Consider the following 19,373-nt stretch of genomic DNA (forward strand, 5'->3'; position numbering starts at 1 on the left):
CAGCTACATTCAGCTGAATGTAAGGAATTTCACCTGAAGTAATGTGAAAAAGGGCAGGAGGAAGTCCTGCCCTTTGTCCAGGAAATCCTGACACGTAGTTTTACCAAGGAGTGCTTAGCCATGCTTCAGCTATCCAGAGTCCTCCTATGGGAGGACTTCCTGGGCTACCAATGAGGTTGCCTGTGTATCTTCTCGTGTCTGGGTTAGAGCTCATGAAGGAACAAATATGGCAAGCCAGGCTAGGGAGATTTGTTCGAGAACTCCACAGCTAGAATTGTAGCTACTGACAGCCCAGGTTGTTTGGTTTTAGGCTTCCCAGGTGGTGAGGAAGCACTACCACTAGGTGTAGTCAGGTTACTCTAAGAGCAGGAGTACAGCTGTCTGAAAGGGTGAGCCAGTGTGCTTGCTGGGACAGGGTCAGGGGCAAAGGCTCCTCCATTCTGGAGAGATGTTCATGTGGTGGAGTCCCTTGTTAGGGTCTCCTTAAATCCAAAAACATTTGGACATTGACTTGTAGTGAACCTCTTCCTACACATTGAGGAATGGTATTTATGCACCCCAGATGTTAGTCTGACAAAAATAGGTTAGAGCTGCACAGCGACAAATCATGCCAGAGCTTCTGTGATCAGGGTGGGGATTGGTGTGCCATCTTTGGTTCAGCCCAGGATTGCTCCTACAGGGGTGTAACCGGTAGCAGAGGTACACGTTATGGTCCTTGTGGGGGTTGCCAGTCCTTGGAATTAAAAAGCAAGCAAGGTGTTAAAGGCACCCTGAGAAACAACACGCTCCAGAAGGACAGGATCTGCAGATGTCCCTGGGGTCTGCTCAGTTCTTCAGTAAAGCAGCTCTTTGCTTCTTGTTCAGCTCAAATAGTGAGGGGGATTTCTCATATCAGGAAAAATATCAGCTATCGTATTTCTTGTATCAGCTAAAACAGGAGACTCTAGGTCCAGGAGGTGGTAAATCCAGGAGGTGGGGTTTGAGGTAGCACTTCTCCAAAACTGATTTGGTGGTGGTTCCCTCGTTCAAGGATTGTTTGGGGTAGGGTTCCTTTGATATAGGACCAACCTTCCAGACCAGACCAGTGTTTGTGGACCCCTACGACAGTGGACATCCGTGGTCAGGGTAACCTCACTTCAGCTTGGCTACCCAAATCCTGAGCCAGTTTGCATTCAGAATGGGGCTAGTTTCATTAGGGGAAAGACCCACATGTCAGGGATGATAAAAGCATTCCCTTCCCTAGTAAGGACTACTGATAAGTATTCTGGGAAAGAATCCTATTTTGATTGTCTAACCAGAGTTGCCGAAATAGGTTTCAGCTGTAAATTGGAACACTTTCAAACTTTTTTCTTTTACTGTGCTCAGGCTATGAGGTGTCTCTCTTTTTCTAGGGCTTGTTCAAAGAGCCTTAAAATTGATTGACTATGCTGCTGTGAGTCTGTTCTTTTCCTGTAGAGCTTTAGGATATACGTAGGAGAGAGGCTGCTTAGCAAGAGGGGAACATTTAGAGACACTTGCAGCAGTGAAAACTACTTCATCCTTTTATTTCCTTTTTCCCTCAGTTTTGCAGGAGTACCTGGAGGAGGAGGGTCATGTGTTCTTTCTTCTCTGCACCATAAACTGTAATGAACCAAATCTTTCTTGTTGCAACGAACAACTATGGAGCTGCTCCTTAACGTTTTTCACAGATCGCTTAATGTCGAGGAGAGCAACTGTGTTAGAAAAGTGGTCACCCCCTGCCCACATCAGGTTTCCGTTCAGCCCAGTGAATCACCCCGAGTCCATGGGACTGTGCCTGTACCTGTGGGGCTGAGTAAGGTTTGCACCACGCAGTCATGACTTGGGAGTACGGGGATGCTTTTAGGAGGCAAAATTCACTATTCCTGGTCTTTGGACAAGGTATTGATTGATCTGCCAACAGGTTGTATGACAAGACTTTCTGAAGGAAACAGAACTGTGTTTTCTGTTCTTTGTAACAGTTCATTTTGTAAAAGCAACCCATAAATATAAGGGAAGTTATAAAGAATAAACAGTAAAAAGAGAGGCTGTTGGTCACAGCAACTGTACAGTTAGGTATGATGGAGACAGCGATTTTCAAATAGTTTTTGAAGTTTTTAACCACAAAAGCATTATGTTTAATTCATATGAATTACTATTATTGAAGTGGAATTGTATCTAAAACTTCAAAACTCATGTATGATTGATGACATGTATTTAAAAAAAATTGGGATGTCCTAAGTACTTCAGAATTTTTATGCATCTACTTGCTTTTTATTCAGCGCTCCCCCACCTTCTTTCTTGTACATAGATACTGTGAAAATGGGTACCTTAAAAGTAGATAAATAGATAATGCAAGTAGGTAAGAAACTAAGTGGTCCAGGTAATTGGGTATATCTTACACTCTTTGTCAGTTTAAATATGTTGTTCACTCCTGACTGCCCTTTCAGCTGCACGTTTACACATCCTGTCAGCTGATTGCTATTCCAGAACACCTGAAAATCTTCAGATGTTTCCATAGTCAATGGGAAAATAAAGCCCTGGTGGGCCCCAGATGCAGGAAAGAGAGCATGTGACCTCCTAAGCACCCTCCCTGCCCAAAACTTTATGATCCTGTAATTTCACTAATGTATCCTCCTCCAGACCGGTTTCCTCTCTGAAAGCCACTCTTCTCGCTGGAGCAGCTGAGGTTGCATCATGTTCTCGGCTGCGAAAGCCTTCTCTCAGCAGTCAGTGTGTTTCCACAGCGAGTACATACAAAACATTACAATGTAAAGCATATGCTTCCAGTTTGTCTCCGGTAGCCATTTTATGGGAGGACAGTCGTTCTCCTTAAAAATGCTCTGGAGTGGTTCACAGGCAGGTATTAAATTTACCTTTTTTTCCCCCCACAGAGCAGTGAGGTCCTGGCAGAGGTGGCCGTCACGCATGCCAGTGCTACGATACACGCAGCTGACAGATCAGCATCACCTGCACCGCCAGTTACCCTTTGTAAGTGCATCACCTGCACCGCCAGTTACCCTTTGTAAGTGATACACAGTGTGTTGTTACCTGCTGTTACACTACAAAAGGAGTTTGATCTCATCTGCGCACTGATACTTTATCAAAATAATTTGATATCAGGTTTGGGGTGGCTCTGTAGCCTGGGAGGTTCAGCAGAGCAGTCAGTGTCTGGACATATTGAAAACATAGCGGATACTTTTTTAAAAGTACAGACAGAAAGGTGGAGTTCATATTGCTGGAAATAATTTAATGCCCCAGTTTTGTCTGCTGCTGCAAACTGGGATGGGAAAGGTGACAGCCACTCACACAGGAGGAGGGCGGCTCTGTGTTACGGAGCTGCAGTGTCCTGGTCTTGGTGGCTCTGGAATGGTTTAGATGCACTCACGGCTTGCCTGGAATTAGTGTTGGGGACATTTGTTGCCCTGAAATTTAGTGTTCCTTCACTCTCATTAGGAAAAAGAAAAAAAGTTCTATGAATAAGTTATTGCAAAACCAGGTTGACCCATTCAAGCATGCAGATGTTTTATTTAAATATTCCTCAAATGTCTATTTATTCAGCATAATGCATGTATTATGCTGCCTTCTGAAATACGATATGACTGTCAAACAAAATTGTCAAAACAACAACCTCGGTTTCTTTGTATGATACACAGAAATAATTACACTTCATGTACAGTACAGATGCATTTTACACAGTCATCAACAGTCATTCACTACCAAAACAGCATTTAAATCACCTAAAACACCAAAAGAATGTGTATTTCCCAAATTCTGAAAAAATTAATGATTTTGCCTGTGACACATGGAAATAAGAGACAGGACTGGAATTCTGCAGAGTCATACTAAATTATTCCTTAAGCTGCATTTTAAAAATGAAAGTACAAGTTGCTTTAGGGGTGTAACTGTTATGCAGGTGTATTGCTGTAGTGTGTTCTTTTTAGTCCATATGAAAAGGAGAATAAAGAGATTTTAAAAGACACATGACCTGATGGAGTCAGTAGGTTTCCTGGGTTGTACGTAGTCTGTCCCAAAGTGGGCTTAGTAACTGCCTTTTTGCATTATTTACCTGATGCAACTAGTCAGAAAGTACCATGTGGCATAAAGAAGTTGTTGTTGCAGATTGCTAATATCAAGGCAGTTTTTATATCAATAACTGTTTGCCAAAAGGTGGGGACCAAGCCGTTGTTTGTATGAGTAACTATGGGTAGAAGTAGGATGCAAGTAAAAACTCTGGGTCCATTCTGCCTCTCTTTTAAACCCCATTAAAACTTAGGTAACCCACCAGCTTCAGCAGATCTACTGCAATTTTCCAACAGGGTGAAAGAGAGGAGAGCAACATCAGGTAATTGACCTTGGCAGAGTTCCTCAGAAGGAGCACTCCTCTGGGTCAGAGGACAGAAGCCTGTGCTTCTGCTCTCTGTTAAGGTTTGAAAGAAATGTAGAAGCTCAGTTTACAATTAGTAAGTTACTCTGATTTGCAGAAAAAGTGGGAAGTTGATCGCAAATTAACCAAGCTTCCAAATAAGTAAATGATAAGAGTAATGCGTGACATTATGTAGTCCCTTTTAACTGCAATTTAATTCTAATATGTGATATTGTTGTATTTTGGTGTATATACTGTAGCATGATAGTCCATCATCTACTCTTCAACCTCTGTTGATAGGTAGAGAGAGAGACTGGTATTTGTGTGCAGTAAAAAGTGTATCATCAGCAAGTTTCAGTTTTTATGGGTATTTTCTCTTAATGTAAATTTTCAGGTCAGTAGAATGCTAGCAAACACTGTACTGAAACATACACTACTCAAACTATTAAATAACTGTGTTAATCATTTATTGTAATGGCATCTAATGCACTGAGCCTTTTGATTTATATGCATATTTTATTTTGCAGACATGCAATTATTTCTGATCCAGTGTTTTTGATGTATATATATGTATGTATTGATATGCACATATTCCATGTATATTTGATGTATATGATGTGTGGTATGTCATGTATATAGGAAGCAGTATGATACATGTCCTAATGCACTCTCGTGAAGAAAAACGACACATTTTTATCAGAAAGGTTTCTGGTAACATCAATGTCTTTTAAAAATTAAGCCAAAAAGCCTTAACTAGTGGAACCTTCCTATTAGCTTTTAGGCCTGCCCATGTGGGTAAATTCCAATTGAAATAAATTATATTTTTATAGCTTTGGGACCCAATCCATTATTCTGTCAGTGTTCTCAGGTAATGAAATTTCTTCACACAATATAAATTCTCAAACGAATTTTAGGATGCACGTTTACAGATAATTACAAAAAGAATTTAGCCGTCTTTTTTACTGATATCTTTCAGTGTCTTCCAGCGTAGCCAATACTCTGGATGCTGCAGAATGTCAACAAGGAAGGTTTGGAGAGAAATGTTAGCTGATCCCAAAAACACCTTTGTTGTAATTTTAATTCAAATAGGATTGATCCTGCAAGAGTACACCGGGACGAGAGGTTTGTTCTGAAAATACAGAAGTAGACAAGATGTCTACGGAAGAAAGGACTGTGTTGATTCATCAGTAGCCTTGAATTCCCAAATAGTACGGTAATGTTGGAGTGGACAACAAACTGTCATAGAAATAGAGGACAGTGGACAAAAAGATCAGTGACTGAATAGCGCATTCGTGGTGCACAGCTTGGCTGTAAGATTATTTAAATGCTTGCCATTAGAAGTTTATAGTGTGGATGAAGTTGTGTAAAATACCTTAAAAAAAAGAAATCCTGATTCCTGATACAACAGGTGTACAATGACTTATTGCAGTTGTAACAGTACCTAGGAAGCAAGATAAAACAATAGTAAATATTGAACTAACTGAACACCTTTAGTTCACTAATGAGTGTTTGAATAAGAAATACTGCATTTTTCAAAGGGAAGTTATTTGTACAACTACCATGGAACATCAATCAGCTTGTAAGTGCACGGAAATGCCCCTTTCTACAGTAATATTTTATCATGCCTAATCTGAAAAACAACAAAAGTAAACTGAGATCACAGCTCCAAATAATTTCAGCATGCATTATGGTTGTAGTTCTTTCAGTCAGTACAAACATATTTCATATGAGCGTTTTTTTCTTTCATTTTTTGATAGTTTCTCAACAAGTTTGTGGTTTATTAACAGGAAAAAAAAAGACACGTTATCAAAATGTTTCTCGTTGTTTTGCATTCAGCAGGAACACAGGTTTGTTTCTATTTTTTGTTTTGCATTTTTTTTTTTTTCTAAAAAGAGCTCTCATGATAAGAAGAAGCATCAATGGGGACATTTCATTGTGCTCATATAGTAAGTCAGGATGGTCACAGAAGATTCCGCCGCGCGTCAGTTCAGACAAGGAGTGAGAAACTCCTTTTGGTTCACACGCTACGACACCGAAACCCACAAAGTGTTTTGTTTCTCCTGAACCTCTTGGTCTGCGGCCACTGGCGCACGCGTCAAGGGGCGTTGTCTTTGTCAGCTCTCTCATTCCTCGCGACTCATTTCTCACTGCTCGAGCTCAGCTTGCGAGTGGTCTTTATGCTAATTTATAAATAATTCCTTATTTTATAAAGCAGATACTCTGACAATGTTTCCTCCCGAATACTCGGGAGACTCTGGCCTATCATCTCCTTCGGGTGTGGTGACTGGAGGTGTCGGGATGCTAATTATTGCTGTAGTGACGTAAGGCTGCTCACAGTTTAGTTTAACGCACTCTTCCACTTTGGCATTTAAGCTGGAACGGCTGGAGGAAGAAACAAAAATCCATGAAGAAAGAAAGTCCACGTTACTGCAAAGCTCTTGTGTGCCCGATTCTACTCCCTCAGCCGGCCGTCTCCATCCTGCCCCGTTAGAGAGCTCAGAGGTGCAAAGCGGCACCACTCCACCACCCTGCACCCTGGCAGCGGGTGGTGCATGGCCACCTGGGGGGACGGGCCCCCTTCCTCCCTTCCTTCCCACTGTTTCAGCACTTCTAAAAGTTTCTGGGCTCATCACCTAAGTGTTTCTGAGCAGGGGAAGCATTTGAGCTGCTCCCTGGGGAGCAAACTTTGCATAGCCAAATGACTTGCTATGCAGGAAAGTGGAAACTAAGGAGTAGCCCCAATCTCTTACCAATTCCTCCATGCCATGCTTATTTAAGAACATTTTGTATATTATGTATCTTCAAGAGTAAGACACAGTGATATATGCACTAATAAAGGTTAGCATGTTCATGGAGTTGCTGCACTACCTCAGCATCATAAGAAACTTGTAAAACTCAGACCGTTTTGAGGTGAGTCTGACGTTTTGTGCTTGTGTTTTTAGCTTGTTTTTTTAGCACAAAGCTGGTGCTTTATGTTTTTACATGCTCTGTGACTGGAAGTATGGTGCAGGAAAGTCCTCTAGCAGAGAAAGGATGGATCCAGGCAGAATATTTCCTGAAAAGCTAAGAGAGATTGGAGCTCTGTGCTGGCTGGGAGGTCTCATTGCGCAACAGCAGAAAAACTTCAGTAGCTACAAGCTGCTGGATTGTTCATGGAAGTGAAATCCAAACCTAGTAAGTATACAAAGCAAGCTACTCAAAATGTAACTTAACAAGACAATCTCTATAGCAACTAGTGCTGAAAAAGCTTCTTTTTTAAATGGCAGCATGTTTGAGTTCAGTAGAAAACACTTCTGAGTCTCCTGAGACCTTTGCTGTGTTTTCAGAGGTGGTGTTTGGATATACCTGAAAGCCAAATGGTTTACTTGTGAGAGTGGAGAGATGTTCAGTAAATTACAGACTCTTAAACTGCACTGCCTCACTTCTGTAATAACTCCTCAAACTAGGAAATAAATTTTTCTTATCCATTTCATTTTTTTTTTTATTTAGAAGAGTCTTTCTTTTGACTATTACACTTAGGACTCTGGGATTCAGTTTTATTTCTCTGCTCTGTGGAAATGCGAGGAAGTCCCATTTGTCCTATGTTTCTGAACCAAACCAGTAGAAACAGCAGGGACAGACCGTTCTTTCTCTTCCCACTTGCTTGTCTCGTCTATCTGAATTGCACATTTTTCTATGCTAAATTTTTCTTGTTATGTGTTTGTCCGTGGCATATAATATTTGGTGCTCTATTTAATTTGGGGTGGCTGGATGCTGTTCGCTGCAAATAGTACACAGTAGTTTGTGGGGAGGGCATGAGAGGGCAGAAATGGTTGTAGAGAGACTATTCTGTTATCTTGGATTAAGCTTGGAGCAAACTAAGTGCAGGACGTTTCAGTACTAGTGTCCATTTTTGGATGACTATTTGGCTTTCATCTTTAGCCTCACAGCCTACCTGCAGAGGCCACAACACCTCTACGTCTCTCCTCTAACGAAGAAAGGGGCTTCAGCTCTCGGTGTGCTGATGCATGTGAAGTACCTGTTAGACAGAGGCGTCCTCTCCACACATCTGATCTGGATGGTGCTGAGCTCTTGTACGCTGCCTGGACGGCTGCCAGTGATGGTGGTGTTTGGGATGCGGTAAGTCTTTTTATGTCTTCGTGAGCAGCAAGTGCCGGTAACACCTTGTTGAGACGAGAGAGAAGGGCTGTGGCTGGGGGGTCTGTTGACTGTGGAAACCTCCATACAGCTCTCTTCATAGACTTGCTCATCCACAAACTCATGATTCTAGCCCAGAGGAATCCAACAAAGGGACAAAGCACACCCAGAAAGATAATTAAAGTGAACATATTAATCACGATTGTTTAAAAGCTTAAATTGACACAACTGAATAAACTGGGAAAGTCAGACAGCTTATTCTTGATTATGGTGTTTAGCCCATATTAGCCTGGGCTGAATACCAACGCAAATGTAAATGCTGGAACAAAATGCTCGGAGCTCTAAATAAGAAAAAGTTAATCCAAATTATCCAAGTTATTTTGTAAAATAGCACATGGTTGTAATGTAGTTTGCATTATAAATATCTGTATAATCTATGAAGTGCCACAAAATAGGGGATTATGTTTATTAATAAAAATGCAAGTGGTGCTTATGTAAATGCTCTAAATGTCATTTGGAAATAAATAAGATTTATTGTATTGAACTATAATAAAATAAAAATCATAAATATTTTCCAGATGAGTTTATAAAGCTTCCTGTTGAATTACATGTTAGAAATCAGGTTCTGAAACAGTGTGTTTCAAGGTATGCATCTCTGTAAAAGAAAAAGATTCAATTAAATAGAAGTTTTGATTAGAGGAGATGAGACAGATATTTAAAAGCATCCAAAAAGTTCCTAATTACCGTAGATGGATGTATTGAAAGCAGTTTAGAAGACTGAGCATTTAGTTAAATGAAGTAGTCTTTATTCATGCAATCTATGCTTAATCCAAGCATAGCCAGTAGTCTTACAGGGTTGTCATAGAGCTGAATCCAAATTCAAGCAAACGGCTGGTTTGTGTTGACTCAGTAGGTGATTAAGGAGCGTTTCACACATAGCTGTGATTTCCACATTATCTTCATGTGTGAAAGAGTGTGAAAGTGATGTTGCTTATGGGGGAGGTGGGTGGGTAGAATTTTTACAGTCATTTTAAAGCATCAGCCCAAACTAAGCAGAGAGTAAGATATGTTCATGCGCAGTTTGAGAACGCCTCCTTTTAGAAAAAAATCTTTCCAGTTACTGCTGGAATCAGTCTGTGTATCCTGAGAGTGGTTTAGGGAGCATTTTCTGGGTTGTTTTACACTCTACTCAGTCTCGTTTACTTAAAGTTTGTTAGCCTGCTGTGTCTTTGTGTATTAGAATGAGAAACATTATTCTTTTTCCCCTAAAGAGCGATCCGCTAATTGGAAAGGTGCTGATGTTTTCCAGGAGAATTACAGTACGGTGCTAATGTAAAATATGTGAGCAAAGTAAATAGAGTAACAACTGTAGCCAAGTGTTTGCAACAAATGGAAATACCTTTATAGGCATGTTATTTTTATTTCCATTTCTTCTCTTCTTCTTCACTCAGACATAAGTTTGTGTGGAAATGAGTGGTGTTGAAGAATGCCAATTTCAAGTGATATGGAAAGAAAGAACTTGCTTAAAAATTGACTTCTATAAGGAGTATGTCAGCCACAATCAAGATTTTGAATGTGATCACACAGTTGACATAAAATTCAGAAAGAAAAATTATCTGATCGCCATCTTTAGATTACGTTGAGTGGCTTGCAGTATGTTTGCCAAGAACTCTGCTAGTTTTCCAATTAAAAGTAATTTTGTGCTTTCTAAAACTTTTATGGAGCAACCAACTCAATTCAGTTCAACTCAATTCAATTTGTAGGGTCCATTAAAGAGGGTTATTGAGTGAACTTTTAATATAGACTGGAAACATTTTGAAATGATATAATGGCTCAAGTTAATACATTTGATTATACTTATTAATTAACTGTTCTTAAATCAGCTAAAACTAACCTGTAAAATATAACTTTCAGTGCAATTATTTTCATTATTAATGTAATTTTCACAGAATCCCATAACATTGCCCACGCTGCATTTTTTAGCGTGGAAGAGCTCTTATCCTATTGACTTTAAAGTGCTGGAAAAGAGAAAATATGCCTTTGCTTAGTATCATCTGGACTGATGCTTATACCAAATGACATTTCAAAGGATGAGGCGAGGCTAAGAAGGTACCTCATTCTTGCTGTTATACCATGAACCAGCAACTTGCCAGATTCCACAAGCTGAGGGCCCAAAATTCCAAGTTCCCACTAAAATTTTAGGAATGCATGATCTGACCAGGCAGTTGCAGAATACAAGTTGGGACCCCTGCATACATTTTTGTGTTCGTGTGTCATATGAACATCAGTGCCAGTAGCAGGTCCCAACAAACAAGGAAAAAAGAAAGTAGATTCTATGCAAATTTAGGAAACAAGATAATACTTGCTTTATAGACTTATTCTTTTTTTAAAAAAAGCTCTGTTTAAAAAAAGAAAAAAAGAATAGGGTTACATATTCCACCATTATGATTACAGGAAATGTGAAACTTTGGGAGCCGAATGCAACTCCCACCAAATGAATAGAAATTTTTTTCCATGATTTCTATGAGAGTTTGACAAGACCTGTGGCAACTACTAGGGTTTTTAAATATATTTGTAATGTTCAACTGTGGAACGATTTTTAAGGCAGATCACTATTATCAGGTTCTAGTACAAAATGTCTCAAAAATGTTCCAAAAGGACCCAGCCTGAATATTGTCAAAGAAACCATATTATACTCTGAATAGGAAGCAAGACATTTTGTCCTACAGCACATTATATAAAAATGAATACTCCAAAAGTAAGAATGGAGAAGCCATAAGTACTTGTGGGATGACATATTGCTATCTAAGTGATGTAACAACTGGGCCATTCTATTTACAAAGAAATGCTGTCGAAAGGAGAACATTAAATTATACATATACATACATCATATTTTAATTTAGCAATGTCTGTTGTGGGAAAACTTTTTAATATCTTTTTTTTTTGAGAAAGAGCAGAAAGACTTTCATGTTGATCTCCATCAAATATAGCAGAAGCATTACTGGGTCTTTTAATGAAAATCTAAAATTAGACTATAAAGATAAGACAAAATAGCATAAATTTCCTCTATGTACACAAAACTTAAAAAGAAATCATATAATTTTTTACATGCAACTGGAACTTATAAAACTAGAGGTAAATTTGTAAATGGTAGTTTAATGGATGTTGACCAACTTACCTAAAATATAAGGTAAATTCTACATGACAATATAACCCCCGCAAAAATATAAAAATACAAGGAGATAATTTTAGCATGCCCTATGTGAAATTCCCAACTCTACAAAGATTAAATTCAATGTAACTAATATTTATGTTCTTAGTTTCCTTAGGAAATGATAAAAGAGGAAACAATGTAAATTTAGGGATGATTAAGGTTATTGCTGTGATGTTATCTGTCCAGAAATACACTATTAGTAAACATGGCACTTAGTTATTACCGAATCATAACTCTGCTGTAGTTTACTATCCTTTATGGCTGTATAATTATTCAGGTATTGAACAGGGAAAAATATAGAGAGCACATAATAAGTAGACCTTTTGATTTATAGGGAGTTTCAAATATAGATGAGCATATTTGGGCTGTTACGAATTACGTCAGTGATTTCTACAGGGATCTCAGTGTGTAAACTGAAGCCAAAAGACTTTGAAGCTCTGCACCTGCATCTGGATTAAGCGCCTGAAGTTTCAAAATAGGATGCTTGGGGATCCTCTTTTACAGCCACTTCGGTGAGAATCGTGTTCACGTCCGAGGAAACACTCAGCAGCTCTCCCTGTACAAAAGCCCAGCATTTGCTCAGGCAAAAACTTGCTTTGACTGCACTGAGTATTGAATGTGTAAGGATTACAAATTGTGTTTTATGAACTGTACCGCAGAAAAGTGCAAATGATAACATTATGGAGTGTATGAAAACCATACTGAAGGTCACATATACAGCTTAGCTATACTGATGTCATCTCACTGATGCCAGTATCTTTCACCCTAGATGAGGCTCTCATCCAGGACCTCTCTGTTATTTATATGCAGTGGGTATAACGCCTTAAAATAAGATAAAACGGCTTTTCTTCCCAGTTAACTGCTTTCATATAAAGGCTTATTAATTAGAAGAAATACTGAAAACATTCAAAACTAGGCTGGTGTTGGAATTCACAGGAAAACAGAGTTCTCTTTTCTTACCGTAGTTTTTTCCAGGCAGTGAAGCAGGTGGTGGTGCTGCGTTTCAAAGGAAGAGCCAGATTTGCTAACAAAGGCCTGTTCTTCTTCACTGGAGGACTGTTAATACATAGAACTCTGTATTATTCTCATTTGTGAACAAGAGGGCTCTTATCCAAATATTTGATCAGAACTAATCTGGATTGTACACAGTAGCAATGCTTCATGTACACAGTATAACCCAAATCATTTTGGACCTGAGTTCTCTTTTGCTTGTTTGTTTCTTAATCAAAATATTTTCTTTCCTTCCCTTGCACCTCCTTTTAAATGTTTCCATCTTAGGTCTTTTATGCATAGATGGAATAGTACAATTTACAAGTGCAATCAACATGTAAGCTTTGAATGTTGAATCAATGCATACTTAAAATTTTCATAAATTTAAGTGACAGTAAAATATTTTTCCTGGGAATGTGCCTCATTTGAAGGAAACTAAACATAGTTGTCCTCCTGTGATCATTTCACAGCGCTAAATAATTTGTGGTATTGCTCTTACACAAAAATTCATGTCAGTGATCCCAGTCTGCTGAGTTTGGAAAGCATATAGCAGATGTTACTGACACAGAGTGAAGAATTAAGTAGAAAACATCCACTGTTTATTAATTGCTTTCATTAATTATTCACTAGAAAGCAGAAAACTAAATAGGGGAGGAAGGGGGGTAATAGGAAAGATTACAATTCAACTTTGGGATATTTGAAATCTGCATGGCAATTAAGCTATTTGGTGTCTCTTTAGTTCAAAGATTTGAGTTCTTTCAAGCAGGAGAGGAAGCGAGGGCTCTGACTCCTCGTCTTTTGTGCCAGACCGGACGGATGGACGTCCCCTTCCTCCTCTTCTGGCTATAGGTTAAAGCGTTCGGCTTTTTAACACGTATTGAACAGAAAGGGCATAGAGGAATGAAAGCCTTCCTGTATCCCTCAGGGAATTGCCTAAATGCCAGAAAATGGCAGGGATTAACAAACACTGTCTCTTCAGTCTTTCTCAGCTGGCTACAGCTCCGAGCAGCCAAGGGGCTGTCTCCGGCAGCGCGGGTTGCTGTGGATCCTGGTCCCAGCTGCTGCCCATGGCTCCCACTGCTGGTCCTGGCTTCCTCAGCAGGGGTAAGGGGGAGGTTTGCTTCAGGTAACATTAGATTTCAATGCATTTGGGGTAATCACCAAGACTCTCCTTAGAGCAAAGTAGGTGCTTCCAGGGCATGCTTTTCACACTGCAACACCCCTCTGGGCAAATGGTACCCCAGAGCTACCTCTTTCCCTCACTGATGATGAAGCCTGGTTTTGTCACCCATGTTATACCTGTCTAAAGCCAAATGCGATAAATCCAACCTACCTCATAAGATGCAAACACTGTACTTTATTAATGAGGCCTTCTACGGGATCTAACTCTAAAAATGTGGGTTACATTTGAATCCAGCATTTCTATCTGGCCATTTCCCTCATCTTTTAATACCCTGTCATCGACTCTCAATAGCTTCCTTTAACAATAGTAATTGTCCAATTTATACTTCCTTAATCTACTTCTAAAGATAACATTACCTAAAGACCCAAGTTGACTTGCCCTGGTGATAAATAGAATAAGCTACTGCTGGGCTGTCATTAAGCTGTTTCTCTGGAGGTGGAGGATATAAAAACATTACCTGCTGCAGCTGGTTACTCAGTAAGCCATTTCGTTTGCTCTGCATGTAGGCATTGGCACTCCCACTCTTTGCTGCACGAATTCGAGCAAGTCTGGCTTTCTGTGTAAACAGACAAAAGGAAGAGTGTCACTTGTACTCATATCCATTATTCTGTTTATCTAAAACTGCTAATTGGAATCAGCTGCTTATGAATATCAATATCATAACCACTGAAAGGCTGCATTACATCTGTCCTCCAGGTGGAGCAAATCATAAGTGCCTTCCTATTTAAAATGCAAATGACAGAAGTTTTTATTTGTTTGCATGCATCAGCTAATAAGAACAATGATTTTGGAGAAGGGATTAGACAGATCAGCATGTAAGTGCCTCCTTTTTTTTGCATTGCTGCAACTGTGCCACTCCTTATGCCTTGTGGATCAGGAACACGGGCATCCATCTCAGCAGCTCCTGCAGTGAAAATCTCTTTAAAGGGGAAGAAATGGTTCAGAAAAACACAGTATTGCAACTGCCGTGAGCTGGTTTCTCAGAGCCTTCTGGGTTTTTAGAGTAGCAGAATGTGATAGTGTTTTTTCTGATGTCTCCCAGCTAAGTTCCTGAATGCTTGCCAGGCCTTTTAAAAGCCTTTTTACCTCTTCATGTCTATTGGTATAATCAGACTTAATACTTGTCATCATTGGTCATAATCTGTCCGTAACCTGATTTTTCAGAGACTGCAGGCATCAAATTGCTGAGAGAGGTTTGAGATTTCTCAGGTGAGCTTCATTGCTTGTGAAGGTGACTTTCATTCCAGAGTAGAAGGTGGCTCATGAGTGAAGGACACTTTGCATCCACTGACTTTTGTACAACAGTTAAAAGCCAACATGAGGAGAAAGTGTGAAGAAAAGACACTCTCAACCAATAATATGGAAAACAGAAGTGTTTATGGGATTTCTAGGATGGCATCCTGGTTCTGTGATCTTTGTGGCTGCTTACATGTGTAAGAGGTAGTCTGGGTTTACCTTCATGCATTGGTTTCTGATTCTGAAAGCCAAATGCTGAGCAGCATCTGGAGTTGAATGCCTGCTGAAGCACAGAAGGAGACACAGTGAAGAACCTGAAAAACTGACTTTGATATATTAATAGGGATTTTCATATCTGATAATTACTCAGTTCATATTTTCAGAAAATAGAGGGAGCATTTCCCCCCTCCCCCCAATTTCTGTGGCATTAAATGTCAGCATGAAATGATTGCGAATCCCTGAACACTTACAGAGGAAAGCAGCCTGGTCACTGCAGCCGCCAGGTCTCTCTGGCATGTTTAATAATTAACTGACTGTGAGGAATGACTCAACACCACGCTTCCTTGCACTCACAGCCTCAAACTCACAGATCTTCTCAACAGCGAGCCAAGAAATTCATGACAGCTAACAGCAAACATGGCTAGAATCTGGCTTATGTTATATGTCATGTATTTATTATCTTTTAATTGTTCTGAAAGAAAATAAGATAATGTTGTGCATGTGTGCATCACTGAGTCAAAAGCTCACATGAGAGGTTGCTGCCTGATTTTGTGATATATTGGCCATTTTAGAATAACACATTGGTTTGTCACCTTCCTCAGTGCACACAGCCATTCCAGCTATGCAGTTAATGCACCTTATTCTAGTGGTAAGTAGTGAAGTGCCCGGATCACCCGCACAGTGCTTCTGCACAGGTGAATTCCTATCTTCCCCTTCCTCCTGTTAGCACTGAAAGGGCACGTGCAGCCCCATGCTCTGTCACCCTGAGCGGGTCCCCAGAGTCTGAACTGGGGGTAAATGTCTGGTCAGGGCTCTTTCACTGAGCACCATGACTGACGAGCCCCGGGCAGCTTGGCGTGCTGCCGTGAGCCACCTGAGAACGCAATGCACCGGGCTGGCCGGGGGTCCCCAGGAGCCGACCAGTGCGGGAAATGGTTGACAGCTCCGACCCTCCAGGCTCACACAGGCTCCTTGGTGGCACATCCAGGCCAACGATGTGGTTAGGGTTGAGTCCTCAGGGATGGCAATTAAAAATCCCCTTGGGCAGGCAGAAAATAGGTTATTTTCAAGGTAGAGCTCTTCATATGCAACACCAGCATGATGGGCTGAAGGCTGGGGGAAGAGCTTTAGCTGCACCGCGGAATAGTCATGGGTTGGGACATGTGCACTGGGTTATGTTCATAAATATATTAAAGGTCTCTCTTAGCGCTACTGTTTAGCCTTAGGAGCTCAAGATGCTTTAGAGATGCTTTTGCATCATGGAGTCCTATAAGTAAGTTATTTCAGTCACAAATTTTTTAACTGGGGTACCTTTCAGTATGCTCTTTATACAGGGAGATTCATTAGATTTAGTGAACAAACACTTTACATACATTAGTTATGCTTTTTCTTTTTAGCATGCATATTCATTTTCTCTTTCAGTGATTGAAGTAATAATTATGGTGCAGCACCATTTAATAAATATTAAAAAGTATAAGAGTTCATAAGACTATCTTAATATATCAATGTGCTACAACACATATAATATGACGGTTGTACTTTCCACGTGAAGATTTCAAATTGCTTTGCAAGTATGAATTTATTGCGTCTTAGAAAGCTTTTGTGAGGTGGAAAGTAATAGCTTACATCTTTCTAGCTGAGACTCCTTCAGATGGCCTGAATTTACATCATTTACCAAAGAGAAGACAATAAATCTGTTACCAAGACAGGAACCAGATATTGTGGCTTCCATGCTTAGACTTCAGCTTACAGAAAATACTCCTGAAACGGGAGGTGTTTACAAATCTGTTGAAGTGATCAGATTTCTTTTCAGTGCTTCTGCCTGATTTATATCAGAGCCTGTAGCCTGAGTAATCTAGTGACTCCTCACATTTCCTATCAAGGAATCATTAAAAGCTCATGTCAGCCACAGGATTTTAAGGGCTGTGCTCTGGGGATTGAATTCCCATGAAGGACAACAAAATGATGTGATGACATCAGGAAAACTGTAAATACGGAAGAACTGCATTTTCCTTTAGTCTGCGAACTGCATTTTCTGCCACATACAACAGAAAGGGAGTGATAACTGCCCCTTGCTATCCACTGCAAAGCTCTTCCTAACTCTCCCCTTTCATGGAATATCTAGCAAAAAAAGAAAGGATTAAGTTCTCCTGCAGTATAGAATCATAGAATCATTGAGGTTGGAAAAGACCTCTTATCTTCTTTGCTGTGAGGTTTTCCCTGTTAGCCATTGGATGTGAAACTTTGATTTTAGTAATTTTTACATTGTCTAGGACAAAACCAATGTAGCTGAAATACAGTTCTTTTACTTATTCTGATGAAATTCCACCATAATAATCTCATCTGAAACTTCCTAAAGAAATTGATGATCAGCTCTAATTCTTACTGCATCACTTCTATTTGTGTTGAACTTCTCTTTTGAATGCATTGCTTTTTTTTTTCTAGCTTCAAATTTTATAACAGAGGTGGATTCTTGTCTATGGCTGCATTTATAGGAACCTTACAAAGGGAATTCACTGTAATTCAACAACTAGCTCTGTCAGTTTTAGAAACACAAACATTTATTTTCACAAGGTTTTAAATAGTGCTAAATGTAACACTATGGGGTATTTACAACATCCAGCTTTTAACACTCAAGATGCCCTCAGCTGTCCAGCTGTTTTAAGAGGGAGATTTTATCAGGAACACTTTAGGGCAGGGCTTGCTACAGTACTGAGAATAATTTTTGGCAAGAGCTTCTCTTCAATTTGCTGTGCAAGAAGCTTAGGTAGCCTAGGTAATTTAGTACTTAGATAGCTCCTAGAATCATAGAATAGTTTGGGTTGGAAGGGACCTCTAAAGGTCATCTAGTCCAACCCCCCTGCAATAAGCAAGGACATCTTCAACTAGAACAGGTTGCTCAAAGCCCCATCCAACCTGATGTTGAATGTTTCCAGGGATGGGGCATCCACCGCCTCTCTGGGCAACCTGTGCCAGTGTTTCACCACCCTCAGCGTAAAACATTTCTTCCTTATATCTAGTCTAAATCCTCCCCCTTTTAGTTTAAAGCTAAAAAGTTTGCCACTATCTTTTTTATAAACCCCCTTTAAGCTGCAATAAGGTCTCCCCAAAGCCTTCTCTTCTCTAGGCTGAACAACCCCAACTCTCTCAGCCTTTCTTCAGAGGAGAGGTGTTCCATCCCCCTGATCATTTTCGTGGCCCTCTTCTGGACCCGCTCCAACAGGTCCGTGTCTTTCTTATGCTGAGGGCTCCAGAGATGGACGTAGTACTCCAGGTGGGGTCTCACCAGAGCAGAGTAGAGGGGCAGAATCACCTCCCTCAACCTGCTGGCCATGCTTCTTTTGATGCAGCCCAGGATACGATTGGCCTTCTGGGCTGCGAGCGCACGTTGCTGGCTCATGTCCAGCTCTTCATCCACCAGTACCCCCAAGTCCTTCTCGGCAGGGCTGCTCTCAATCCCTTCATCCCCCAGCCTGTATTGATGCTGGGGGTTGCCCCGAGCCAGGTGCAGGACCTTGCCCTTGGCCTTGTTAAACCTCATGAGGTTCACACAGGCCCACTTCTCGAGCTTGTCCAGGTCCCTCTGGATGGCATCCCATCCCTCTGGCATGTCAACTGCACCACTCAGCTTGGTGTCATCTGCAAACTTGCTGAGGGTGCAGTCCTGTTGTCCTGTTGTCTCTCTTCTGCAGCTCTCCAGACTATATAACTATCTTACTATCAAACTCAGAAATTACTAATTACTTACCTTATGGTTATTATTTTTTAATGATCTTGTACAATTAAAAGATATGAATTCCTTCACAGTCATTCTGTGTGTGCTGGTTTTGGTCGGGACAGAGTTAATTTTCTTCATAGTAGCTAGTACGGGGCTGTGTTTTGGATTTGTGCTGGAAACAGTGTTGATAACACAGGGATGTTTTCATTACTGCTGAGCAGTGCTTACACACAGTCAAGGCCTCTTCTGCTTCCCACCCCACCAGCGAGTAGGCTGGGGGTGCACAAGAAGTTGGGGGACACACAGCTGGGAC

The 19,373-nt window shown here is 40.5% G+C and overlaps 1 protein-coding gene across 1 annotated transcript in view; it reads right to left on the reverse strand.

Annotated features, from left to right (window-relative positions):
- Positions 1-3,519: 3,519 nt before the first annotated feature.
- The window catches only part of KCND2 (potassium voltage-gated channel subfamily D member 2), a 295,152-nt gene continuing 279,298 nt past the window's right edge, over positions 3,520-19,373 (reverse strand). Inside the window, exons 4-7 of the mRNA XM_076330272.1 lie at positions 14,345-14,443; positions 12,675-12,770; positions 8,382-8,629; positions 3,520-6,745 (exon numbers count right to left, since the gene is read on the reverse strand). Of these exons, the coding sequence (XP_076186387.1) occupies positions 6,568-6,745; positions 8,382-8,629; positions 12,675-12,770; positions 14,345-14,443 (621 nt within the window). The 3' untranslated portion in view covers positions 3,520-6,567. The remainder of the gene's footprint in view (positions 6,746-8,381; positions 8,630-12,674; positions 12,771-14,344; positions 14,444-19,373) is intronic.

This window comes from Aptenodytes patagonicus, chromosome 1 (genome assembly GCF_965638725.1).
Source record: "Aptenodytes patagonicus chromosome 1, bAptPat1.pri.cur, whole genome shotgun sequence".
NCBI classification, from domain to species: domain Eukaryota; kingdom Metazoa; phylum Chordata; class Aves; order Sphenisciformes; family Spheniscidae; genus Aptenodytes; species Aptenodytes patagonicus.